Source organism: Phycodurus eques, chromosome 21, assembly GCF_024500275.1.
Source record: "Phycodurus eques isolate BA_2022a chromosome 21, UOR_Pequ_1.1, whole genome shotgun sequence".
In the NCBI taxonomy this organism is placed as follows: domain Eukaryota; kingdom Metazoa; phylum Chordata; class Actinopteri; order Syngnathiformes; family Syngnathidae; genus Phycodurus; species Phycodurus eques.
In genome coordinates this window covers 13,183,689-13,205,215 of record NC_084545.1, presented here as the reverse complement: position 1 = coordinate 13,205,215, position 21,527 = coordinate 13,183,689, and the positions used below count along the sequence as shown (strand labels likewise).

The window sequence follows — 21,527 nt, the reverse complement described above, 5'->3', positions numbered from 1 at the left end:
GCTTGAAATTCAAATTTTACAAAATGATCAATGGCCCACATTTGTGCAAGGATTTTATAGTATACAGTGGTATTCTTTAGAAATTGATTCTGAAAGGAAACATTGTTCTCTAACAAATCTGGTCGTGTGTGTTAATTCATGTTCAGCACGCTATGTAGGTTTACCTCACAAACGATGTGCTTACGGAATAGCATTACGTATCTGTTAATGAATAGATGATTGGGATTAGTGTGGATTTCATTAGAATTTACCTCAGTTTTTCAGAAAAAGACCATTTACAAACTTCACCATTGAAAATATAGACTTTGGGATGATTCCAAATTTGAAAACAAAACATGCAAGGTAATAGTCCTTGTTTACCACTTTGTATGAATGGTGATTCAGTACAGTACTACACAACTAACATGATGAAGTCATCTCGCAACCATAAAAGATTAGCTGTATTATAACTGTCAATACTTTAGTATCAATTAACTAAGCACGTACCGTCATAGAAATGGGTAGTTTCTGAAAAAAAGTGCAACTTAAAGCTCATATGTTCAATATTTAATAATAAGTCACAAGTTTTTATTTAGTCATTCATATTCAGTCAACTTATGCAATGTTGACATTATTGTCAGGCTTTCGTGAAGAACACAGTATGAGTGAAGATTGAAAAAAAGTGCACCATGCAATCAACTCATGAAGTGGGAGGAAAGTGTAAGGATAACAATCGTGAGCCACATTGGAGTGTAAAAACTGTCCAACTTCTGTGTCCCTACATGAGTCCACAGCATGGCTCCTTGTTGGTAGACTGCTCCTCCTCAGGGGCTCGCAGTTTCAGTAGTGGAGGATCTCCACTGGCTGGTGTGAAGAACACCTGACTGGGGGATGCTGCTGTCTCTGTGCTGTGCCGTGCCCCCGGAGGTCGCGTCTGCTGTGCCGCAGGACCCGTCGCCTCGGACGCAGCGGCAGGGGTCTCCTCTTCTATTGGTGGGGTCAAAGGCGGCGGAGGGGCCGGGTACTTATTGAGCTTGGCTGCCGCCCGCTGTCGTTTCAGGTCGGCCAACGTGTGGTGGGATTTTTCCCGAGTCATACTGTCTGAGCCTTCTTCGTCTACGGGCCCTGATGCTGAGTTGAGCTGGTAGGAGGCGCTGCGTTCCGTGCGACCGCCGCCGCTCCACTGCTCTCCGGGCACAGAAGAGGCCAGGGAAACGGATGTCCCTCCATTGCCTAAGCTTGAAATGCTACTGCTGACGGTAGCCTCTGGCTCATCCGCGTGTGACGAGGCTCCCCCTCCAGCCTAAATGGTAAGATGCAAGGAATGATACATTTACATTTGTATCAATGTGGTGATGTTGTGTCGTCGCTATGGGTCAGGGGTAAGCCTGCTGGCCGCACACTATATTTCTTAATCTGATCATCAAACAGTTACATCATCAGGAGTCTTATGTGGCCTTGCAATAACTTAATGGAGGCATAATGGTTCCCCCCCTACTTACAAACTACACTTCAGTAGTTTTTGTAAAATGCTATAAAATTTTGATAAATAAATCAATTTTAGGTTTGGTGTTGAACCATTCTGAATAAGAAACAATAATGCAATACCATATTGTTTTCTAGGCAACGGTGAAGGTTGAATGTGGAAAAGAAAGCGATGTTCCCCACACTAATATGCTTATATCCTGCTTACAGTATATCCTAAAGTGGCATCTTCAAGGTGGGTGTTTTCCAAGTTTACATGCTGACATGTCAATATTTCTCAACAAGGACCAGAGGTCAATGTCTGGTGTTCCACTACCTTTTCAGGTAGTGGAACACCACTTGTTTCACTTGTTTCTTTTTCTGAAGCAACACGGTATTAAATAGTTCAGACAATTGTTTGGAATAGGAGCAGTCCTTGAATAAAATATTTTAGGGAAGGAAAAAGGTTATAAGTTACACTTGTCATCCATCCATCCATCCATCCATCCATCTTCTATACCACATTGCTATTTATATTTTCAGTGACAAGACAGATTTTCCTTAAAAATGCTCACATGCTGGTGAAGCTCATTATCTGTCAGACGGTCCTCGTCGTCGTCTTGCGGTTCAGGCTCACAGCCCCTCTCCTGCCACACCATGGCCTCTTTGTGATGCTCCCGCCGGTACAGGCTGGAGCGCTCATTCACACTGACACGACGCACCACTTTCCTGTGTGGATAAATGAGACAGAAACATTAAATTGCTACTCCCACAAGTTCCCTCCAACTAAACTGGGGGCCTAAAATCCACTCTTACCCTCTGCTGCCGGTACTAGAAGCTCGTCTTTGCAAGGTACCCTTGTGACGGTCCTGGCTTTTCATGATGGCGTCGTGTTTGTGCTTGAGGTCCATTAGTTTGGCTCTGACCTCCTCCTCCATGCACACATCTTTAAAAACATTCAGATATTATTTTGGCTGGAAGTTTTACATTTAATAACAACAAAAATAATAAAAAAAATAAACATGCCCAGGGGAGTCTCTTCCAGGATAGACTTTGCATCTAAGCTGGCTTCATGGCCCACCAGCAGCTCCACCATTTGGATCTATGGTTTAAACACAAACACAATTATTTGCTCTCATACATAATCTTAGTGAGTTCTACAGGTAGATTAGGTTTCTCATGCTGCGGTACTGACTTGTCCCCAGCAGGAGGCAGCATGCAACGGCGTCCACCCATCACAGTCCTTTACCTCCACCTGAGCCTTGTGTTCCAGCAGCAGCTCGGCCACAGACAGGTATCCATTGGCAGATGCTATATGTAGCTAGAAGACACGTTCAACAAAACGTTGCACAACAGAATCACAAGTGAGATCACAAACCAACCTTATAATGAATATTGAGCTAATTTAACCTACAAAATAATTTGTTTAAAGTGATTTAATCATAACACAGAGAACTTAGCTTTAGCGAGATAAAAGGACAATACTTGAAATTTGGGAAGAAAAATTCTCACCAGTGTTGTCCCATTATCATCCTGACTGTTTAAGTCAGCTCCATTCTGAACTAGAGCTCGGATGTCAGCAAGCATGGCCGCCTCTTTAGCTCCTCTGCATTCATCTATACGCACCTGTGTTATCCCTGCACAAACAGATTTCATCTTGACTTTCCTGCTAATGCTTTAGCTATCAGTAGTACCCTGAAATAAATCCAGGTGCATGTAAACATAAATGACGTTATTTGACCCATCTCTCGGACCCTGTTCAGCCATGACCATCTCCAGAAGCTCGAGTGTGGCCTCATCCTCACAGAGGTCATGGGGCATGTCTCCATCTGCATTGATGGCCGTCAGGTCGGCTCCACTGTAGGTACCATACACACAAAATGGAAGAAGCGTGGATTAGAGTGCAATTCTCTGACTCCTAAACCTACCATATCACTAGTTAAAACTATGTGTCATCTATAACAGGTGATTAGAATAGAGGGAGGATGAAAACAGCCACTGGTGCTCTTTCAATCCCTTTTTTGAACCAAATGGTAACATCATACAGTAAACACAAGCGCATTCTTAGCCGACCTGCTGATGGGCCCGTCACTCTCGACAGACAACGGCTAACGCAAAAGCCAGCGAACAGTCGGCCGACTGTGCGTCCTCATTCGCTCACTTCCACCTCAGTCAATAGGCCAAACCCGCCTTTTAAGGCAGGTTCACATTCACCTTCACAGCTGTGTATCGTGTGAGCATGGTGACCCCAAGTGGACAAACATAAGACCCGCACCTCACATGCACATACTATATTTTGGTTTTGCAGTATATAGGTGAAGCTTTGAAATACTTAAACAATAAATGCTTGGTCGCTACTTCAAGGACTTTGTCTGTTGTGGGGTTTGCAAAGTGTCAAGAAGTAAACCTGAAGCCATACTGACATTGTTTATGCTAATTCTGAGAGCTGTCTGGCAGCAACTGAACCATAAAGAGTAACTTCCAGCAGGAGAAAGGGAAAATGTTCTCAGGCCAACTCACGCCTGAATAAGGAGTTGCACCAGCCCAGTGTGCCCACAGGTGGCAGCAGCATGCAGCGGTGTCCACAGCTCACTGTCACAGGCATTGATACAAGCACCGGCGTCCAACAGGCATTGCACCACGCCCACAAAGTCATCAATGCAGCACTGGCAGGACAGGACAGATGGACATTTGCATGAACCACCTTGTAAGTATAGGCTTCGATGCAGATGGGAAGCATGTGCACAATAGTGGGGAGTAAAACTTTGTGTATTGAAACATCACATTTTTAAGAAGGAAAAATATTTTGCTGCTGTCATGAGAATGAGATAAGAATGGTGGAAAAGTGCTTCTAAGTGCTTCTCACAGAGGAGTTCGTCAGACAAAACAGGATTTTTATAAACGTTGTCCCTGGAATCTGACTCAAACAGTTTAGAAAAAGAATGTTCACCAAACTCTGGGAAGGAGTCATTGTGTTTGTATAATGAAGATAAGTGAAGGCATAGGCAAAATAAAAGACAAACAGACAAAACATCGATGACCAGACAAATAGCACTTTTAAGGGCAGAATTGTTTTGTTTAACTGTTCAGTTTTTGTTTATAAAACCTGAGTGGGGTGTAGAAGGTGTGACAATCCAAATGAACCTGAACCCCATTAAAATGCCATGGCACTGTTTTGGATTGCTCCTTCATATCAAACTAGGCAGACTGACGGGAATATGTGCGTTTACCTGATGGAGGGCCGTCAGTCCATCCTCATTGACCAGATCAGGGCTAACGCCACTGTTGAGCAGCTCCCTCACTAGATGATATACACATATATACACACAAACCTTACATGAAATATATTGCAGAAATCTAGCTTCCATAAAAAGTTGTGTTTGTCGGTGTGCAAGCTAACAATGAACTTAAAGGATTTGCCCCTATTCTTAGCCTTGATCCCACACCTGACAAAGGACATTGAAGACAAAGACGGCCTGAGAATTAAAGTCAGTGACAATTATGCATGTCTTCCTTTTAATCTAGTTTTTACTCATCACCATATTAATACTTGATGGATTACTGTCTGAGGTTATGCATGACACAAATAAGTTAGGTTCTGCTTTCACATGACAAGAGATTTTTGATTGGCCAGAGTTGATCTCAAAGAATGGTGTCATACTGTCTTGAGGCTGCGAATATAATGGCGGCGTAAGGACTTCCTCTAATTATGACAACTCCAAATATTTGGGTGGGGTTACTGTGTCTTCTCTGAATTATTACATATGACAAATGTAAGCATGCTTCTACTAACCCTCATCCAGGTCATTGCGTGCGGCTGCATCGAGAAGGGTGGTGGCACTGGGGAAGGTTACTTTTCTTGTACGCTTCTTCTTCTTCTTATCTGCTTGGGCCTTAGAGCCTCGTGCTGCATCCTTCTCCATCTGGGCCCACACCTTCAGTTGTTGAGCACGCCGCCTCTGGGCATGTTTGAGGCGTTCAGTGGCACTCAGACGCCCAATGGTGGACATCTCAGATAGCAACTCACTGTGGTCGGCTGCCATAATGGCACAACACAGTCACTAAATATTTCTGCTTCCCTTAGTTCAAGTGTTGTGTCATCTGTATTCTTCTAAACAAGTCTGTTATGACATTGCATAGGTGAGGGTGCAGGAATCTATCGATAAAACTAAAGCCAAAAAAAAAAAAAAGGAAAGAAAGAAAGGAAAAATTGTACGTACACCAATGATTCAAACTTATGTAGTGGAATCGGATGGCACATATCTCCATGATTGCAGAAAGGAGGAACATATAGAATGACTGCAGTGTCTCTTTCCCATATTTCAGATCAGAACTTCTATCAATGCAGGAAAAGTGAAACATGTGTCCAAAACAAAAAACATTCGATCTGAGAATTGCAACCAATAACCAGTCCTCCTCTCCTCCATGTCTTTCATTGATGGGACATTTGGCCAATGATCCACCATTGAATTCCAATTTCTCTCTCGGTTAGATGTTTCATTTGAGCTTGTAAATTATATTGGTGGTGTTTGTGTTCAAGACTTGGATACAAAATAGGAGCCACTCTCACTTGTAGATCTTGCTAGATGGTATTTAAATATTCACACAGTGTCTACTGCAGTTGATACATGCAGTACTTTCAAAAATCCTTTGGTGGTGACTGCTGATGACTCAAAAATCACCATAAATTGCATTGCAGCTGGCAACTTATTTGGCTGATCCTCCAGGGAACTGGGTTGGACACTTCAAGTCTTCTGGCTGCAACTGTGGGGAAGGACAGTAGATTTAATTGGCATGTTACAGTACAATGTAACAGCACTTCTCTCCTACCCCTGCTATCGTTAACTCTTGAGCTCCTTCAAACAACTCCCTCTCCCAAAGGAAACATGAGACGGTGGGACTCTTGTCATTAATGATTGACACACATTGTGGCCAAACACACACTTTACAGGTGTTGGGCATAAACACAAGGTAAGACTTGAGGAGGTGTGAACAGATGTGAAGGGGACTGAACCTGGTCTAGGGCATGAGACAGGGCAACATCTTAGCCAAGTTCTCATTAGCATAACAAACTGGGCAACGTCTGTGGCCTACACACACACACACACACACACACTTGGCTTTTTCTCAGCTACTTATATATTATTCAGACTCAGGCCTGTGAGCGCTGAGAGCAAGGTCAATTCGAGGCACTCAGTAAGATTGTGATCGCCAGGGCCTCATCCAACAGGCCTGCCACTGGATTAAACAGTGGCCTTGGCACAAATGTGTGTGTCATTTTCATACCACCCTTGACTGGTGGGTTACAGCAAGAACACAGACCTCTAAGAGGGATTATGTTCATTTCCATGTACAATGTTGGTTCTCTTCGTTCAGGTAAGTCACAGTTTCCACGGTCCATGCTGACAGAAAATAGGAGACCTGTCACGGTGAGAGGAAAACTATATTCAGTTAGCCAATGAAAAACAACATGTTATGTGTCATTTGAAAGGAGATTTAAAGGATGAAGGGATTGGAGGAAAAAGGAAAATCCCCACAGGAACGTTAACTGCTGTATTAATGGTGTAATTCCAGACACACTTTTTAGTTAAAACAAGAGTGTATGGTGGCAAATGAAAATGTTGTTTTGCCCTGGTTTAAACAGCAGCACTGATTGGCCCTAGAGACTAATTAATATGAGATGGAGGATGTGTGTCAGACTGATGATGCATGAACCATGATGACAACAAGAAATAAAAACATTTAAAAAAAAAACACTTTAGTGCAAAAATCCTGTCTTATCTATGTTGGTTGCATTGGTGAAAACAACAACCACAACATTAGAACAAAAGCACTCATACGGTGTGTTTTCTGTCAACTTGTTGTCTAAATATGATCCGGTAAACAAGTCAAACAAGCTGAAGTCAGTCAAGGAACTCAAGAATCTCCGTGATAAGAGACTAATTAGGCTTCCAAAATACACCAAGGGGTAAGTGTTCTATTTGATATCATTTAAGCCTACTGTAGCTGATCATACTTGTTGATATCCGGGCACATTAGACGACTTATCAGTGTTGGTGTTTGATGGGTCGCTGCTCGGCTTCAATAGGTGGCAATAGTAATTAGGCCTATTTATTACATTGATTCAAAGGTGTTGAATTGGATGCATTTTACATTCTGGCCAACATTCAAGACACACAGAAGAAGCATATGTCAAGTCAGTGTGCTATATTTTCCGATACAGTATTTATACTTAACTAGCACAATCAAACAAATTACTTGTCGGCACCATTAAAAGGATATGGCAAGTGGTTATGGTGGGTGGTTAGCCTTTATGTACAGAAATGATATATAAGTAGAAATACGTGGCCAGACAACCACAATATAGCATTAATTGTCTATGATGCAGTTTGTACCATGAAGGTTGTTCAACAAAACAAACTGAGTTAGAATAATAAGGTCAGTCCAAATGAAACTAATTGGCTTTTGTGCGTCATTGCATCGAGCTAAAATATATTACAACCCCAATTCCAATGAAGTTGGGACTTTGTGTTAAACATAAATAAAAACAGAATACAATGATTTTCTAATCATGTTCGACCTATATTTAATTGAATACACTACAAAGACAAGATATTTCATGTTCAAACTAATAAACTTGATTGTTTTTAACAAATAATCATTAACTTGGAATTTTATGGCTGCAACACGTTCCAAAAAAGCTGGGACAGGTGGCAAAAAAGAAAAATGTTCATCAAACACCTGTTTGGAACATCCCACAGGTGAACAGGTGGGTGCCATGATTGGGTAGAAAAGGAGATTCCCTGAATTGCTCAGTCATTCACAAGCAAAGATGGGGCGAGGTTCAGCTCTTTGTGAACAAGTGCGTGAGAAAATAGTCGAACAGTTTAAGGACAATATTCCTCAACGTACAATTGCAAGGAATTTAGGGATTTCATCATCTACGGTCCATAATATCAACAAAAGGTTTAGAAAATCTGGAGAAATTACTGCATGTAAGCGGTATGGCCAAAAAGCAACATTGAATGCCCGTGACCTTCGATCCCTCGGGCGGCACTGCATCAAAAACCGACATCAATGTGTAAAGAATATCACCACATGGGCTCAGGAAAACTTCAGAAAACCAATGTCAGTAAATACAGTTCGGCGCTACATCCCTAAGTGCAACTTGAAACTCTACTATGCAAAGCAAAAGCCATTTATCAACAACACCCAGAAACACCGCCGGCTTCTCTGGGCCCGAGCTCATCTAAGATGGACTGATGCAAACTGGAAAAAAGTTCTGTGGTCCGACGAGTCCACATTTCAAATTGTTTTTGGAAATTGTGGACGTCGTGTCCTCCGAGCCAAAGAGGAAAAGAACCATCCGGACTGTTATGGACGCAAAGTTCAAAAGCCAGCATCTGTGATGGCATGGGTAACTTACACATCTGTGAAGACACCATTGATGCTGAAAGGTACATACAGGTTTTGGAGAAATATATGCTGCCATCCAAGCGATGTCTTTTTCATGGACGCCCTGCTTATTTCAGCAAGACAATGCCAAACCACATTCTGCACGTGTTACAACAGCGTGGCTTCGTAGTAAAAGAGTGCGGGTACGAGACTGGCCTGCCTGCAGTCCAGACCTGTCTCCCATTGAAAACGTGTGGCGCATTATGAAGCGTAAAATACGACAACGGAGACCCCGGACTGTTGAACAGCTGAAGCTGTACATCAAGCAAAAATGGGAAAGAATTCCACCTACAAAGCTTCAATAACTAGTGTAGTGTTTATTGAATGTTGTTAAAAGAAAAGGTGATGTAACAGTGGTAAACATGACCCTGTCCCAGCTTTTTTGGAACGTGTTGCAGCCATAAAAGTCTAAGTTAATGATTATTTGCTAAAAACAATCAAGTTGATCAGTTTGAACATTAAATATCTTGTCTTTGTAGTGTATTCAATTAAATATAGGTTGAACATGATTTGCAAATCATTGTAATCTGTTTTTATTTATGTTTAACACAACGTCCCAACTTCATTGGAATTGGGGTTGTACATGGTATAATAGATACTATCAAGTACGGCTACAAATGCACAAAATATGAACATGATCTGACTAAATCTGTGATCCCTTTTCTGAACACCCAATTAAAGTTCTATCTAGTATATCACAACTGCAAAAAAAAAAAAAAAAAAAAAATCATTCCTTAAAAAAGATTCCTCGTGTTCAGTAAGGAATTATCGTAAAATACCAAATACCATTAGGACTGTCGGCAATGGTTTATGTCAGGGCTCCAAATTAAGCATCCAATCGAGGATTTGTGTTCCTATTTCTTTCAAATGTGAGAAAGGGTGTTTTGACATTGGCCTTGGCTCCAATACGGTTAAGAATTTATTTTCTTTCTTGTGAGCAACACTGTGTCCTGGCCTTGTGACTTTCAGCACTGATATGATAAAAGGAGAAGTGGTAAATCACTGATATTGTACAAACCGGCAATGTAGAACAGAACGCAAACATGGAGAAATATGAACAAATATTCAGTGCCTGCTCAAATATTCCTGAGTCAATCTGACATTTGTGGACTTTTTCCACCTCATGACTTAACAGGAAGGGGAGTCTAGAGCTGTTCTGGAACATACACTTTCTTTCAACGAGTGCAATGAATAGAGCACTATGAACACACTAACACGCTGCTGAAGCATTTATCAAGAGGGCGGTAACGAAACTCACACGAACAAAGCCCTGCTTAAATCCCAGGTTGGCTCAGGCCTTAAATGTGGCAACATTTGGGAGTAGGCAGGTGGTTGTGTCATTATGAAATAGCATGGCACCGTCATTGTGTACCACCGTAGCTGAGCTGTTTGATGAAACAAAGCTGAGTTCAGTGCAGATGATTCTTGAATGATCCTCTGGCGGACGCCAAGTGTGCTAATCTGTTTACAAAATAATCACACACCATGTTTGCATGAGTCAGCAGCACGGGACAAAGGTTTCGCTAATGTCATCATACCTATTTCAAAAGTATTTTACCATGAAAATATGGCTAAATTAACGGAAGAGGAGGAGGGGCTAACCATTAAGTCTTGTCAAGGTTGAGCTTTTACACATAATCGCAATTGTGCATGTGTGGTCGTGGGAGGAGATGAAGATAATTTTTTTTCCACAAGAACAGCACATGGAGGAAAGAAGACAAGGGAGAATGGAGAGAATGAGAAGGATGGATGTCAAGGAGTCATTTGACAGCTCCTAAACAGGAAGTGGTCTCATCTATCAATTTAAATCTCATGGCACACCACCAACAAGGACTGAAATAATGAACTCGTCTAAATTTACTCACAAAATGACTTAGTGTGACATATGGGCCTGTTTAATTGAACACAAAGCTGATATTTTCGCAGGAAGGCATGACTTATTCTGTTGTACGAATGGCAACAGTTGGATACATGTACAGTATATTATATCTTTTCCCATATAATGGAAGAGCATTCAATGGTTCTGCCTGTCATTGATGGCAAAGATAGAGGGGAAGTAAAAATAAACAACTGTGATAATGTGGTTTCACAAGTGTGCACACCCTCTTATAATTTGGAATGTGAACCAATCACATTCAAACTCATTAAATGGGAGTCAGCACACATCGGCACCCATTTGGCCCCAAATAAAGTCAGTAGAAGGGTACAAAATAATTTATAAGGCATTTACTTTACTGTAGAACAGAGTGAAGACAGTCATTATCAAGTGGAGAAAATATGGCACAACGGTGACATCACTAAAAACTGGACATCCTGCAAAAACGTATGACAAGACGAGAAGAAAGCTGGTCAGGGAGGCTGCCAAGCAGCTGACAGTAGCATTCTTGCAGGACTTTCTAGCAAGTACTGTTTCGTACATGTGACAAAAATCTCCCATCTTCTTCAATATTTATTATTGGGAGGCTGAAATTTCGAAGATTTGGACAATTTCAAGTTAAACCAGGTCTCTAAACGATTAATCAATTATCAAAATTAATTAATTTGATAATCGATTTGTTGTCGAGTAATTGATTGTTTGTTGCACCTCTTACTTAAAACAAAAATAAATGAAAGATTAACATTTCAGTCATTGTGAAATTATGGAAAACTATTTACTGTAGAAAACTTTAGAGAGCTATTTATTTGGTTAAGTTTTCATTTAACTTCATGACACATTCTGCTGAGCCTGGTAGCTCCCTGCACTTTTTGTTAGAATTTTAAAACAAAGATGTCTATTGTCTAAGATAAAAAACAAAACAAAACTAACGTGTTGCAAATCTGAAAATGTGTTTATTAAACATATGCTGAAAGAAATTTCAACAAAGTGTTGGAGTTAGTATTATTCAAAATTTGATGCTAATATTTTTCCTTTTATAGCAAATAAATATTGGCTCCAAATATCGGTTATCGGCCTCCTTGGCTACAAATAATTGGTATTGAAAAAAAAAACATCAGTCTATCCCTAATCCAAACCCAGTCACATTTTGCAAAATCACACTAGAAATGTACCAAACGCATGTGGCAAAACGTGCTATGGTACGATGCAATCAATGTTGAACTTTTGGGCCAGAATTCCAAAAGGTACTGTATGTTTGGCGCAAACACAACAATGCTCACCACTACAAGTACCTTATACAGTGAAGCACGGTGGTGGCAGCATCATGCTTTAAGGCTGCTTTAATTCAGCTACAACTGGGGCCTTAGTCAGGGTGGAGGAAATTATGAACAGTTCCAAATACCAGTCAGTGTTGCCACAAAAACTTCAGGCTTCTGCTCGAAAACAACAAAGTCAGGAGAAACCGAGAACCTCTGAACTTTATTTGGGGTTAATCAGAGGACCTTTAAATGGTGCCATGTGTGTGCTGACTTCCATTTAACGTGTTTGAATGTGATTGGTAAATTCTGAACAAAGCCAAATTCCCAGTTCTAAGAGGGTGTGCACACTTTTGCAACCACATTACCTAAGAATCAGAATCATCTTTACTGGCCAAATACTTTAAAACACACAAGGAAATTGTCTACGCTAGATGGAGCCACTATAGGACGACAACAAACAGCCACTATGAAAAAATACACATTTAGGACATAAAAATACAAGTACGGAGAGTCTTTGAGCAATGAAAGGGTAGCAGTAGTGTGGTAATGCTGATACAATGATAATTGTGCAAATGATGCACAGTCGGCAACCACGTGAGTGGCCAGTAGTAATCAATAACAGTTACGCAAATAACGTAGAGTGACGAAGCTACAGCAATGAGTACGGTAAGATTGTAATAATATCCCAACAGAGATGTACAAAATTGGCAAAAACTGTCAACATGTCGCAATGGAATTGTAAAATTGTCTCAGTTGTTTATTTTTGACATCCAATCAGAATATGATCTTTTTTTACCCCCCCTCAATTGAGTTATATGGGATAAAAAAAAAGGCATTTATAACAGGGGGTGTGTATAATTCTATAGATCTAAAAAATTCTGTATATAGATCTACGGAATCATCTGTACAACTCTACATCAGAAAAGAGCCTGAAAGAGCAGGAGGGAGTGCGACATTACTTTTATCTTACAAATGGATCGGCCGAGCCATGCGGTTTCAAGATTAATTTTGTCACATTTAATTGTTGAACATATAAAATATTAATTAATTAACAATCATGATTGTATATGGTACTTGATTTGACTTATGAGACATTTTACCAAGAAGAACATTTTGTCTTATTAGCTGCAAATAATATTTTTTGATTTCTGTTATTGCTGTGAAAGTTGATGTAAGTTAATGCTAGGGAAGAAAAGTAATCCCAGAAAGGGGAAAAACAAACAAAACAAAACAAAAGGCAATAATCATCGGCCGATAATTAGCATTCTTTGCTGATCGGCTTTAATGTCATAATTTGTTGATTCAAACAATGACGTCATTGATCGGCTCTGCAAAAGACATCTACTCCGCGTCGCCTTCATAGACAGTATATTTGAATTCAAAAGCTAGTTTATTTTTAGCCTTGTCGTGTCTTTTTACGTCATATACGATCACTGGGCTTTGACAAATCAAACGTGACCGGGTGACCGGATACACTCGTTACCATGGCCATGAAAACAACAACGGATTGCGCGTGTATTGTCTTGGTCAAAAAAGAACAAAATGGGGAAAAACTTGTGGTAGTGGTGGTCACCGGTGCTCAGGAGAAGATCTTCGTTCAAGGATTGCCTGAGGTATGTTCACGAACATTTAATACGATACGGCTATTCCCTGTTTTTGCGCTAACTGATAGGCCCTAGGAAGCCACGAGACGGCCCTAAAAGCCCTGTCTTGGTACCAGAGACAACTGACATTTTTGGGATGTGAGAGGGGCATCGATTAAGAGTTTTTCCAATACTATTCGCGGCAGGGATCGATATAATGAATAGCATCAAGAAAGTTTTTGTCCTTCATCCGAAATATGACACTTTATTCGAATAAGAATTTTAAAAAATGCACAATTTTGTGATACAGTAGCCAATGTAATTTTTGTTGGACAGTGACAACATATTTTGTTTACAGATCATTCCTAAATTGTATATGATGTGATTCATATCATTCAATATTATCAAAAATAAATGGTACACATAAAGGTCTACCCCATTCCTCCGCCCGATACTCTTTGCTGTTCAGTTAAAAAAACGACATATTTTTTAAAAATCTACAGTATGACTAAACCACCTATTGCAACATTGTTATCTTAAACCTTCAATAAAAAAAAAAACTAGTTGCAAAAAGATAAAATGTTATTCCTGTGAAATGAAAATGCACCAGGTACACTTGTATTCAACCCAGATGATTTCCTCATACGATCAAAGTAGACCAAGGTCCACTCAACTTCAATAAAATCTAGAAATGTCACCTGACCTTTACACGATTTCCTCCAAGGTCTGACATCATAAACACTGTCTGTGTGCTTGTCTACCTGTTTCGAGAAGTCTGCCAGCTAATATTCATTTCATTTGTTAACTAGTGAACCAGGCAAATGTTTGATTGTATATGTACTGTACAAATCTGGACCGCAATGGGTAGTGTACATATAATTTTGAGCTACAAGGCTGGTTTGACAAGAATACAAACATTGATTATGAACATAAATTTGTGTGATATATGGCCTCTGTTGAACCCTTTTCAGAGTGACACACACTAATTCAAAGAGAACTACATGGCACATTTTCGATCCCCGAGGCAACATATTCACATTTGTGATCAAGGTTGCAAAGGGACGATGATATTTTATGTTTAAAACATTTGTAAACTCTTCCTTGTGAGTCATTTTTCATCCATGCAAAACCCTTAAGATGGCAGCTTCCTGAAAGTGAGGTTCCCTCTAGATCAGCTGAGTTCACTCAAACCCCAGGGGTTGGGTGAGTTAAGTCTCCTGGGTTAAGCGGCGGTCAAGAAACAAACTGTTTCTGTGTGTGTCAGTCCCATTCACCCTGGTCGTATGATTCGTAACAACTCTTCAGAACAACAATGCAGAGAAAACTCTTGAGATACTCATACTGTTTGTAACAATGTATCTTTGCGAGCAATCCTTTCCGAGGATGGTAGACCTAAAATTGAATGAAAAGACTTTGTTGCGAAAATGATATGAGAGTGGCACTTGCCAAGGTCAAGCCGAGCATTCCTGAACTTATCTCTGGAAGGCAACAGCAAGCGACAGCAAAAGTTACATTGATTTGCAGTAAATATCCATTGAGTTAGTTTTTTTTTTTTTCTATTTTAGAATCATGATTTGTTGGTTTTGTTCTTTGAACACAGTGATTTTGTGTGCAACTGAGCACAGGTCATTTTGTGCGCTGATATATGGACCTATGTTTTGAATTTGGGGAAGAAAAAAAATAAAATAAAATAAAAATCACATATTATTTTTCCAGCTACAAAGGATTTAGTGACTGCATGTATGAAACTTGCAGGGCTTAGTACCTCCAAAAATGTAAGAACCATTGGTCTAGAAGTCAGTGATTCTCAAAGTGTGGTGCATGTACCACAAGTGGTACGCACGGTCTGTCTAGTGTACAGGTGTCAAACTCAAGGCCCGGGGGCCAGATGCGACCCGCTGCATCATTTTATGTGGCCTGTGAAAGAAAATCTTGCATGTCAACTTCTGTGATTCTGCTCGAATCATTACCAACATTTCAAATTGTCAAATTTTTTGTTACCAAACCCCTGCTGACAGTAACTGTAACAATAGTTGGATAATCTATTATCTTTGACTTGCGATTTCCAAACTAGTTATCCATCAATCTGTTGTGTATGCATACTCTTATGAGTAGGCAATTAAACATTTATATGGTTTCACAATCATAACGGCCCTCTGAGGGAAACCGTTACTACAAAGTAGCCCACGACAAAAATGACTTTGAAACCCCTGGTACGTGAAAGAATCATGACTGTAAGTACATTTGTATTTAAATTTGCAAACCTCTGCTTTGTTTATGATGAACACTTACCGCTATAGGTTATTGTATGTTAATGTTGACCATTATGGTGGTACTTGGAGAGCTGAGGGTGGGACTTGATGTAAAAAAATATATATGAGAACCACTGCTCTAGAATTGTAATCGTTATCAATACTTTTTAATACTGAAATAAAAAGCAAGCACAATTACAATCTATGTCTTATTTAAAATTAAAATGCAAAGTATATTTATGGTGCAATGATGGATAATGTTTTATATTACAAGGTCACGTTTAAGTATATCGTCACATGACTACATTTGCACCATTAGTGCGTAGGACATGAATGTAAACAATAAGCCGAATGGCTACGCTGGCCTCAACAGGTGGCTCATCGGACAGGTAAAGGTGGCTTCGTTCGTAGAACAAGACCGAGCGTGTGTGTGTGGGTTCTGTGCTAGGCGGCTATCCCCTTTAGCCAACTTCAGAATGCCCGCTGAGCTTCGCTAAAGTCGGCTTTCCTTATTCTTCTGCCGTGTTAGCATCCGCGAGACGCAGGTTATTAGCTTTACATAATTTCAGCGGCGAGGTCGTGCTCACAAGTAGCGGGGACATAAGTTACATAAACAGTGTAACCACCGTACGGTGGACTTCATAAAAGTAAAACGCAGAATGCGGAGAGGGGGGTGCAAAAAAAACAACAACCCGTATCGTACCTGTGCTGTTGGCTGTGTGTGAGCTCCTGCCACAGCCAGCCCCACCAGGGAAATGCTTCACCATAACAACCGGACCTGAAACCTCTCCTCCTGCTCTACGCCTCCGACAGACGGCGCCAAAGTATCTATGTTTGAAACAGCTTCGGTAAAAAAGGAGACAAGCGATAGCACGGAGAAACAGCGCCATCTATTGGGGGGATTTTAATACTACAACAGAAATATCATGGAAAAAGTCATTTATTTGAAGTGCTTCAATTCCAAAAGTGAAACTCATATTATGCAGACTCACAACACAGAGTGAAATATTTCATGAATTTATTTGTTATCATTTGGATTATTATCCCTCAGGTCTTGTGTGTTCTTACTACCCTTTCAGTTTCATCCACCAATCCATCCATCGTGTCTATAATTCTTTAAAATCTTTTTTTTGTGCTTCTTTTACACTTCTCCTCAGTTGCACATCACTTTCAAGTACAATCCAAACAATAAACAGATTCTTCAATTACTTTTCCGACAGTGTCAATCAGATTTCCGCATTACAAACTCTAATGATAGTAATTTCCTTTTTTTACAATAACATTATACCTCTAAATATAAAAGTCTGTGTCCCACAAATGTATTAATTCATTTCTTCGGCAAGAGTTTTTCCATTCACGATTATTGTAATTGGTCTTATATATTTATATATATATATATAGTAGGCTGTGACGCCATTTGAATTTATGCATGTTTTGATAATAAAACTGAATGTTTAGCTATAAGCATATATATATATATATATATATATATATATATAGTTTAAGTAAGGGCTTAAGTTACAATTTCAGCAGCGGTTCATGACTAATTCGACGTACTGTGCAAACATATAACAAATGCAACTTTCTAGCTGATGTTTCATTGCCTTCTTTTATGTTCTACCACAATAGAGGCAGGCTATTATGCATCAGCATGAAATATGTATTTTAAGCGTGGTCCAATCAATTACCACTTCCGGTACGTGGGCTTCCTCTTGTGGTATACAAACGAATCACTGCCCAAGAACAGTTCAATTGAACTTTTATCTTCTACTGCATACATTTGCATTTCATATTCAAGAACTGTTTGTTTGAAAACATTTTCTAGGGGCATTTTATATTTAACTTTTATATGCAATGCATTTTAATTGAATCATTATTTCAAGTTAATTATTTAGTTATTTATTTCACTATATTTAAACACTGTTACTGTTCAAACTGTACATTAATAAATTTTTTCTCTTTTTTTGGATGAACACTTTGGCTTACGTATGCTATTGTATTTTAATGTTGGTCATGATCAATCAAGATGGCGCCTAACCATGTCATCGCCTCGGTTACGTGCTCTCTAGTACTGTCCATGCAAATAAAGATGGTTCTGATTCTGATGGTGGTACTTGAAAAGCACTAGAGTATTCCCCCCCCCCAGTGGTACTCGACGCAAAAAGTTTTTTAAAAAAATCACTGTAATAGATAGATAGATTGATTACACAAAATTCTGTGCATCAAATCCACCACATGGGTTTTTGTGGGAGTTCTGAAGAACTGTCAAGTGTTAAAATACAGATACTGAGTTGAAACCACCAGAGGGAGACAGAGAGGTAAATCACTAGCAAGTTGCAGCAGGTGAAGGAGGTTTAGGAAGTCATCAGAAAACAAGTTGAGACTGCAAAAGTCACGAAAGCAGCAAAGTCACGTGGTAAGACCTACTGTTATATGTTGAATTTGAATTGAAATGAAAGAAAGAAAAATCTACAGGAGTGTATGTACAAACATCTAAAAAGTAAATAGTTGTGCCTCTATCTTATGAGGACTATAAAGTGGGGTCAATCAGTACAGGAAATATGTACAACAAAAATGACGAGCCAGAAATTGTATATATGTTTGTGTGTGTTCCATGACTATATATATATATATATATATATATATATATATATATATATATATATATTCCATGACTATATATTGTTGTCCTGGACCAAGGACACTCTTGTGAAGGATAAGTTTAATCTCAATGAGGCTTTTTAACAATTTCACGAAAAATGTAGCGTCAGAAGAAGAAATGTATGAATAACAAAACAACCACTTACTAAAAAATTGTGTAGGTGTAGTCAAGATTTTCCATTTAAGTGATGTAATGTGGGAGAAATAGCCTACTAGAAAGGTTTTCATATTAACCACTTGTTCAGTTTAGTTTGGCCATTATATACAGTATGATTGATATTAAATGTAACCACAAATATTTGATGAGATAACCAGAACAAGACAAAGTAGTGGGTGTTTATTTTCATCCACTATTTCATACGCTGTAAACAAAAAAAAAAAAAAAAAAAAACTTGACAAAATGTAAAATATCATGGTAACTTGATGCAAGAGATTTTTTAGTTTTCTCAACTTTTGCCTCCTGTTGTTGACTTAACTAAGGTTTACAAGTTATGACACAAATTCTGCCAACTTGGATTTGTTTTGTTGACCTAATTAGGATAATCCTGTAAGGCTAACGAAGAAATCCTGGTTTCAATGCCATGTATTTCTGCCTTCACCAAAGACAGATATTTTTGTCGAATAATCATACAATTCTTACTCCAGTGAGGTAAAAAGGTACCTATATGAATAAAGGAAAATGTATGTTGCTGTAATTAGATTTGAAAAATGCTCATGAAGTAGATTTTGAAAAAAAAGAAACAAAAAAAAAAAAAACAAGCACAACTGAATGTTATCTGAAATCTTTTAACATTTATTTTGTTTAAAAGTGCCTCAAGTACATTGCAGAACGTCATGGGTAATCGGGTCAATTTCTGTGAAAAAAAAAATATTGACTGTTTCTTTTTCTTTTGGGTGCTTTGAGCGCCAGAGCACAGATGTTAACATTGAAGTCCAGAACCTATAAAGAAAAACAAAATATGCGGGGGGAAAAACAAAAAACTGTCCAGCTACATATCGTAAGTATTAGTATTAAGGCCATAATAATGAACTTGAGCAGTTAAAAGTTCTTCGAAACTTCACCATCAATGAACAGGGAACTCACTGTTCAAACACCAGTTCTGCGCTTCATGTGAAGTGGGAAACACTTCGACAAAGCTTTTAAAATACTGCATGACAGAGTCTCACCATATATTGTCAACAACATCGATTTCTCTGACTAAAATTGACATTTCTAATAATGATTTATCCACTTAACCTTCACATTGTTCAACCAGGTCAAAATGACCCATTCTGTTTTGACTGTTCCTTCTTTCTTTCCTGCCTTCATTCTTCCGCTCCTTCCATCTCTTTTCCCCCTCCCTCTTTTTTCTTCCTATCTCCTTCCTTCTTTCCTCCCGTTTTCCTCTTCCCTTCCTTCCTTCTTCGTTTCTGAACCGAAGGACAACAGGAGGGGAACTTTTCATTTAATAAAAATAAAATGTTCGATCACCTACTCATCCCTATGCCAGTTGAAAGAGGTGACCTTTTTTTTTTTTTTTGCATGCATACATTAGTTTTTCTTGAACAATAATAAATTTTATTAACAGTTCAAACACTAAATATGCAACTTTGGGAAACTGAAAAATGATTGTATCAGAAGCAAATGGGTTTTAACCACAGTTTTTTTTTTTTACATGACTCAACTACAATGCACTTGAACAACCTAAAGAACACAAGTTAAAGTCATGTCTGACTTCCCCATTAACAGTCACAGCAATAGCTTTGTTTTCAGAGCCCATATGCGCTTTGACCAAGCAAAAAAAAAGATGGCGTGAATTGCTTTAAAAGGTATACCTCATCTGCTTTGGATAATCAATGTCGAGGGCATACAGAAGTCCAAAGATGTATGCCAAGGCCGTAGAGAGGTCTCGTATGTTGTGTAGCACCATGTCCCCTTCAAACACAACTGCCTGGTCTTGCACAGATGTATCGGCATTGTCATCTTGTCAGATGGTGAGGATGGCAAGAGCTGCACCGTTCAGCACTGGTTCCAAAATATCAGTGTCCTGAAGAGAAGTAACAGATGCATTATTGAGAGCCAAGAAAAACTAAAAGACGAAATACATTTCTACTGATTTGAATTTAAACTTTCCGTACCATGCTGGTGGTCATTTGACTCATGGAGGTTTTAAAAAGAAAACGCATCTATTTCTTTTTATTAATGACACAGTCGATTTCACCCACCAACCTTGTGATGAGTTTTGTACAAAAGTATTCTCCTACTGAACACCCACCAACTATGCCCAGCTGCTTCTCAGCAGAAAAAAAGGGAGTGAGAGTTATACAGAAATATAATCCTCACCATAAACTTACTCTATGTGGACAGCACTGAGGAGGTGTATATTTCCATTTTGGATGAACTCATCCTTTAAAACACCTCATGGGAATTTGTTTTACTTGCATTACTTTTTCTGTACTTACAAAGCACGTCAGGAAAACCTTTGTTGCATCTTCTCAGAGGAAAACGGGCAGGCCTCTCAATGCTGCTGTCTTTCGGTGGGACACAATGTCAGATGTCTAAAGAGGATTCAGTGGAAAACAAGCATTTCAATTAGTATGGTAACGTAGTGTACTTTATACACAATGTCAAATGAGAACTCTTTCACAGTAATGAAGAAAAATCACAGGTCAGACCCAGCAACATATAAAACTTCCACACAAAAAAACTGCAACCATGCTAACAATTTTACTTTTACAAATTAATATTCTGTTAAATAAAATACCGTCAAAAAAAGAACATAAAGCAATGACTGCTGACCTTCTTTTTGACTGACACATGTCCATTAATGTGTTATTGCTGGAGTCAACATACTTTTCTGAAAAATATATTCATACTCCTCTCTTTTATTATTTATTTAAAAAAGAAGGAAAAAAAAAAAAAAAAAAAAAAAAACACTTTACTCACCTGTTTATCCATCTTCTCACCAAGAGTTCCCTTCTTAGACCTGTACAGTTTCAGCAGGCCAGGCACAAATTT

General features: G+C 39.1%; 1 protein-coding gene across 4 annotated transcripts; it reads right to left on the bottom strand.

Moving 5' to 3' along the window:
- Positions 1-524: 524 nt before the first annotated feature.
- On the bottom strand, positions 525-16,661 carry ppp1r16a (protein phosphatase 1, regulatory subunit 16A). Of its 4 annotated transcripts, none has more exons than XM_061666270.1 (13): positions 16,572-16,643; positions 6,766-6,864; positions 5,664-6,207; positions 5,237-5,479; positions 4,674-4,744; positions 3,964-4,109; positions 3,198-3,301; positions 2,956-3,080; positions 2,639-2,764; positions 2,470-2,545; positions 2,260-2,389; positions 2,019-2,172; positions 525-1,282 (listed from the first exon to the last, which is right to left on the bottom strand). In XM_061666270.1, exons 3-13 carry the CDS (start codon positions 5,803-5,805, stop codon positions 758-760), a joined length of 1,842 nt encoding a protein of 613 aa, XP_061522254.1. In that variant the 5' UTR covers positions 5,806-6,207; positions 6,766-6,864; positions 16,572-16,643; the 3' UTR covers positions 525-757. The 4 variants fall into 4 exon arrangements, with proteins under 4 accessions (XP_061522254.1, XP_061522256.1, XP_061522255.1 ...); XM_061666272.1 differs by having other exon boundaries at positions 5,237-5,469; XM_061666271.1 differs by lacking the exon at positions 6,766-6,864 and having other exon boundaries at positions 16,572-16,661.
- Positions 16,662-21,527: the final 4,866 nt, after the last annotated feature.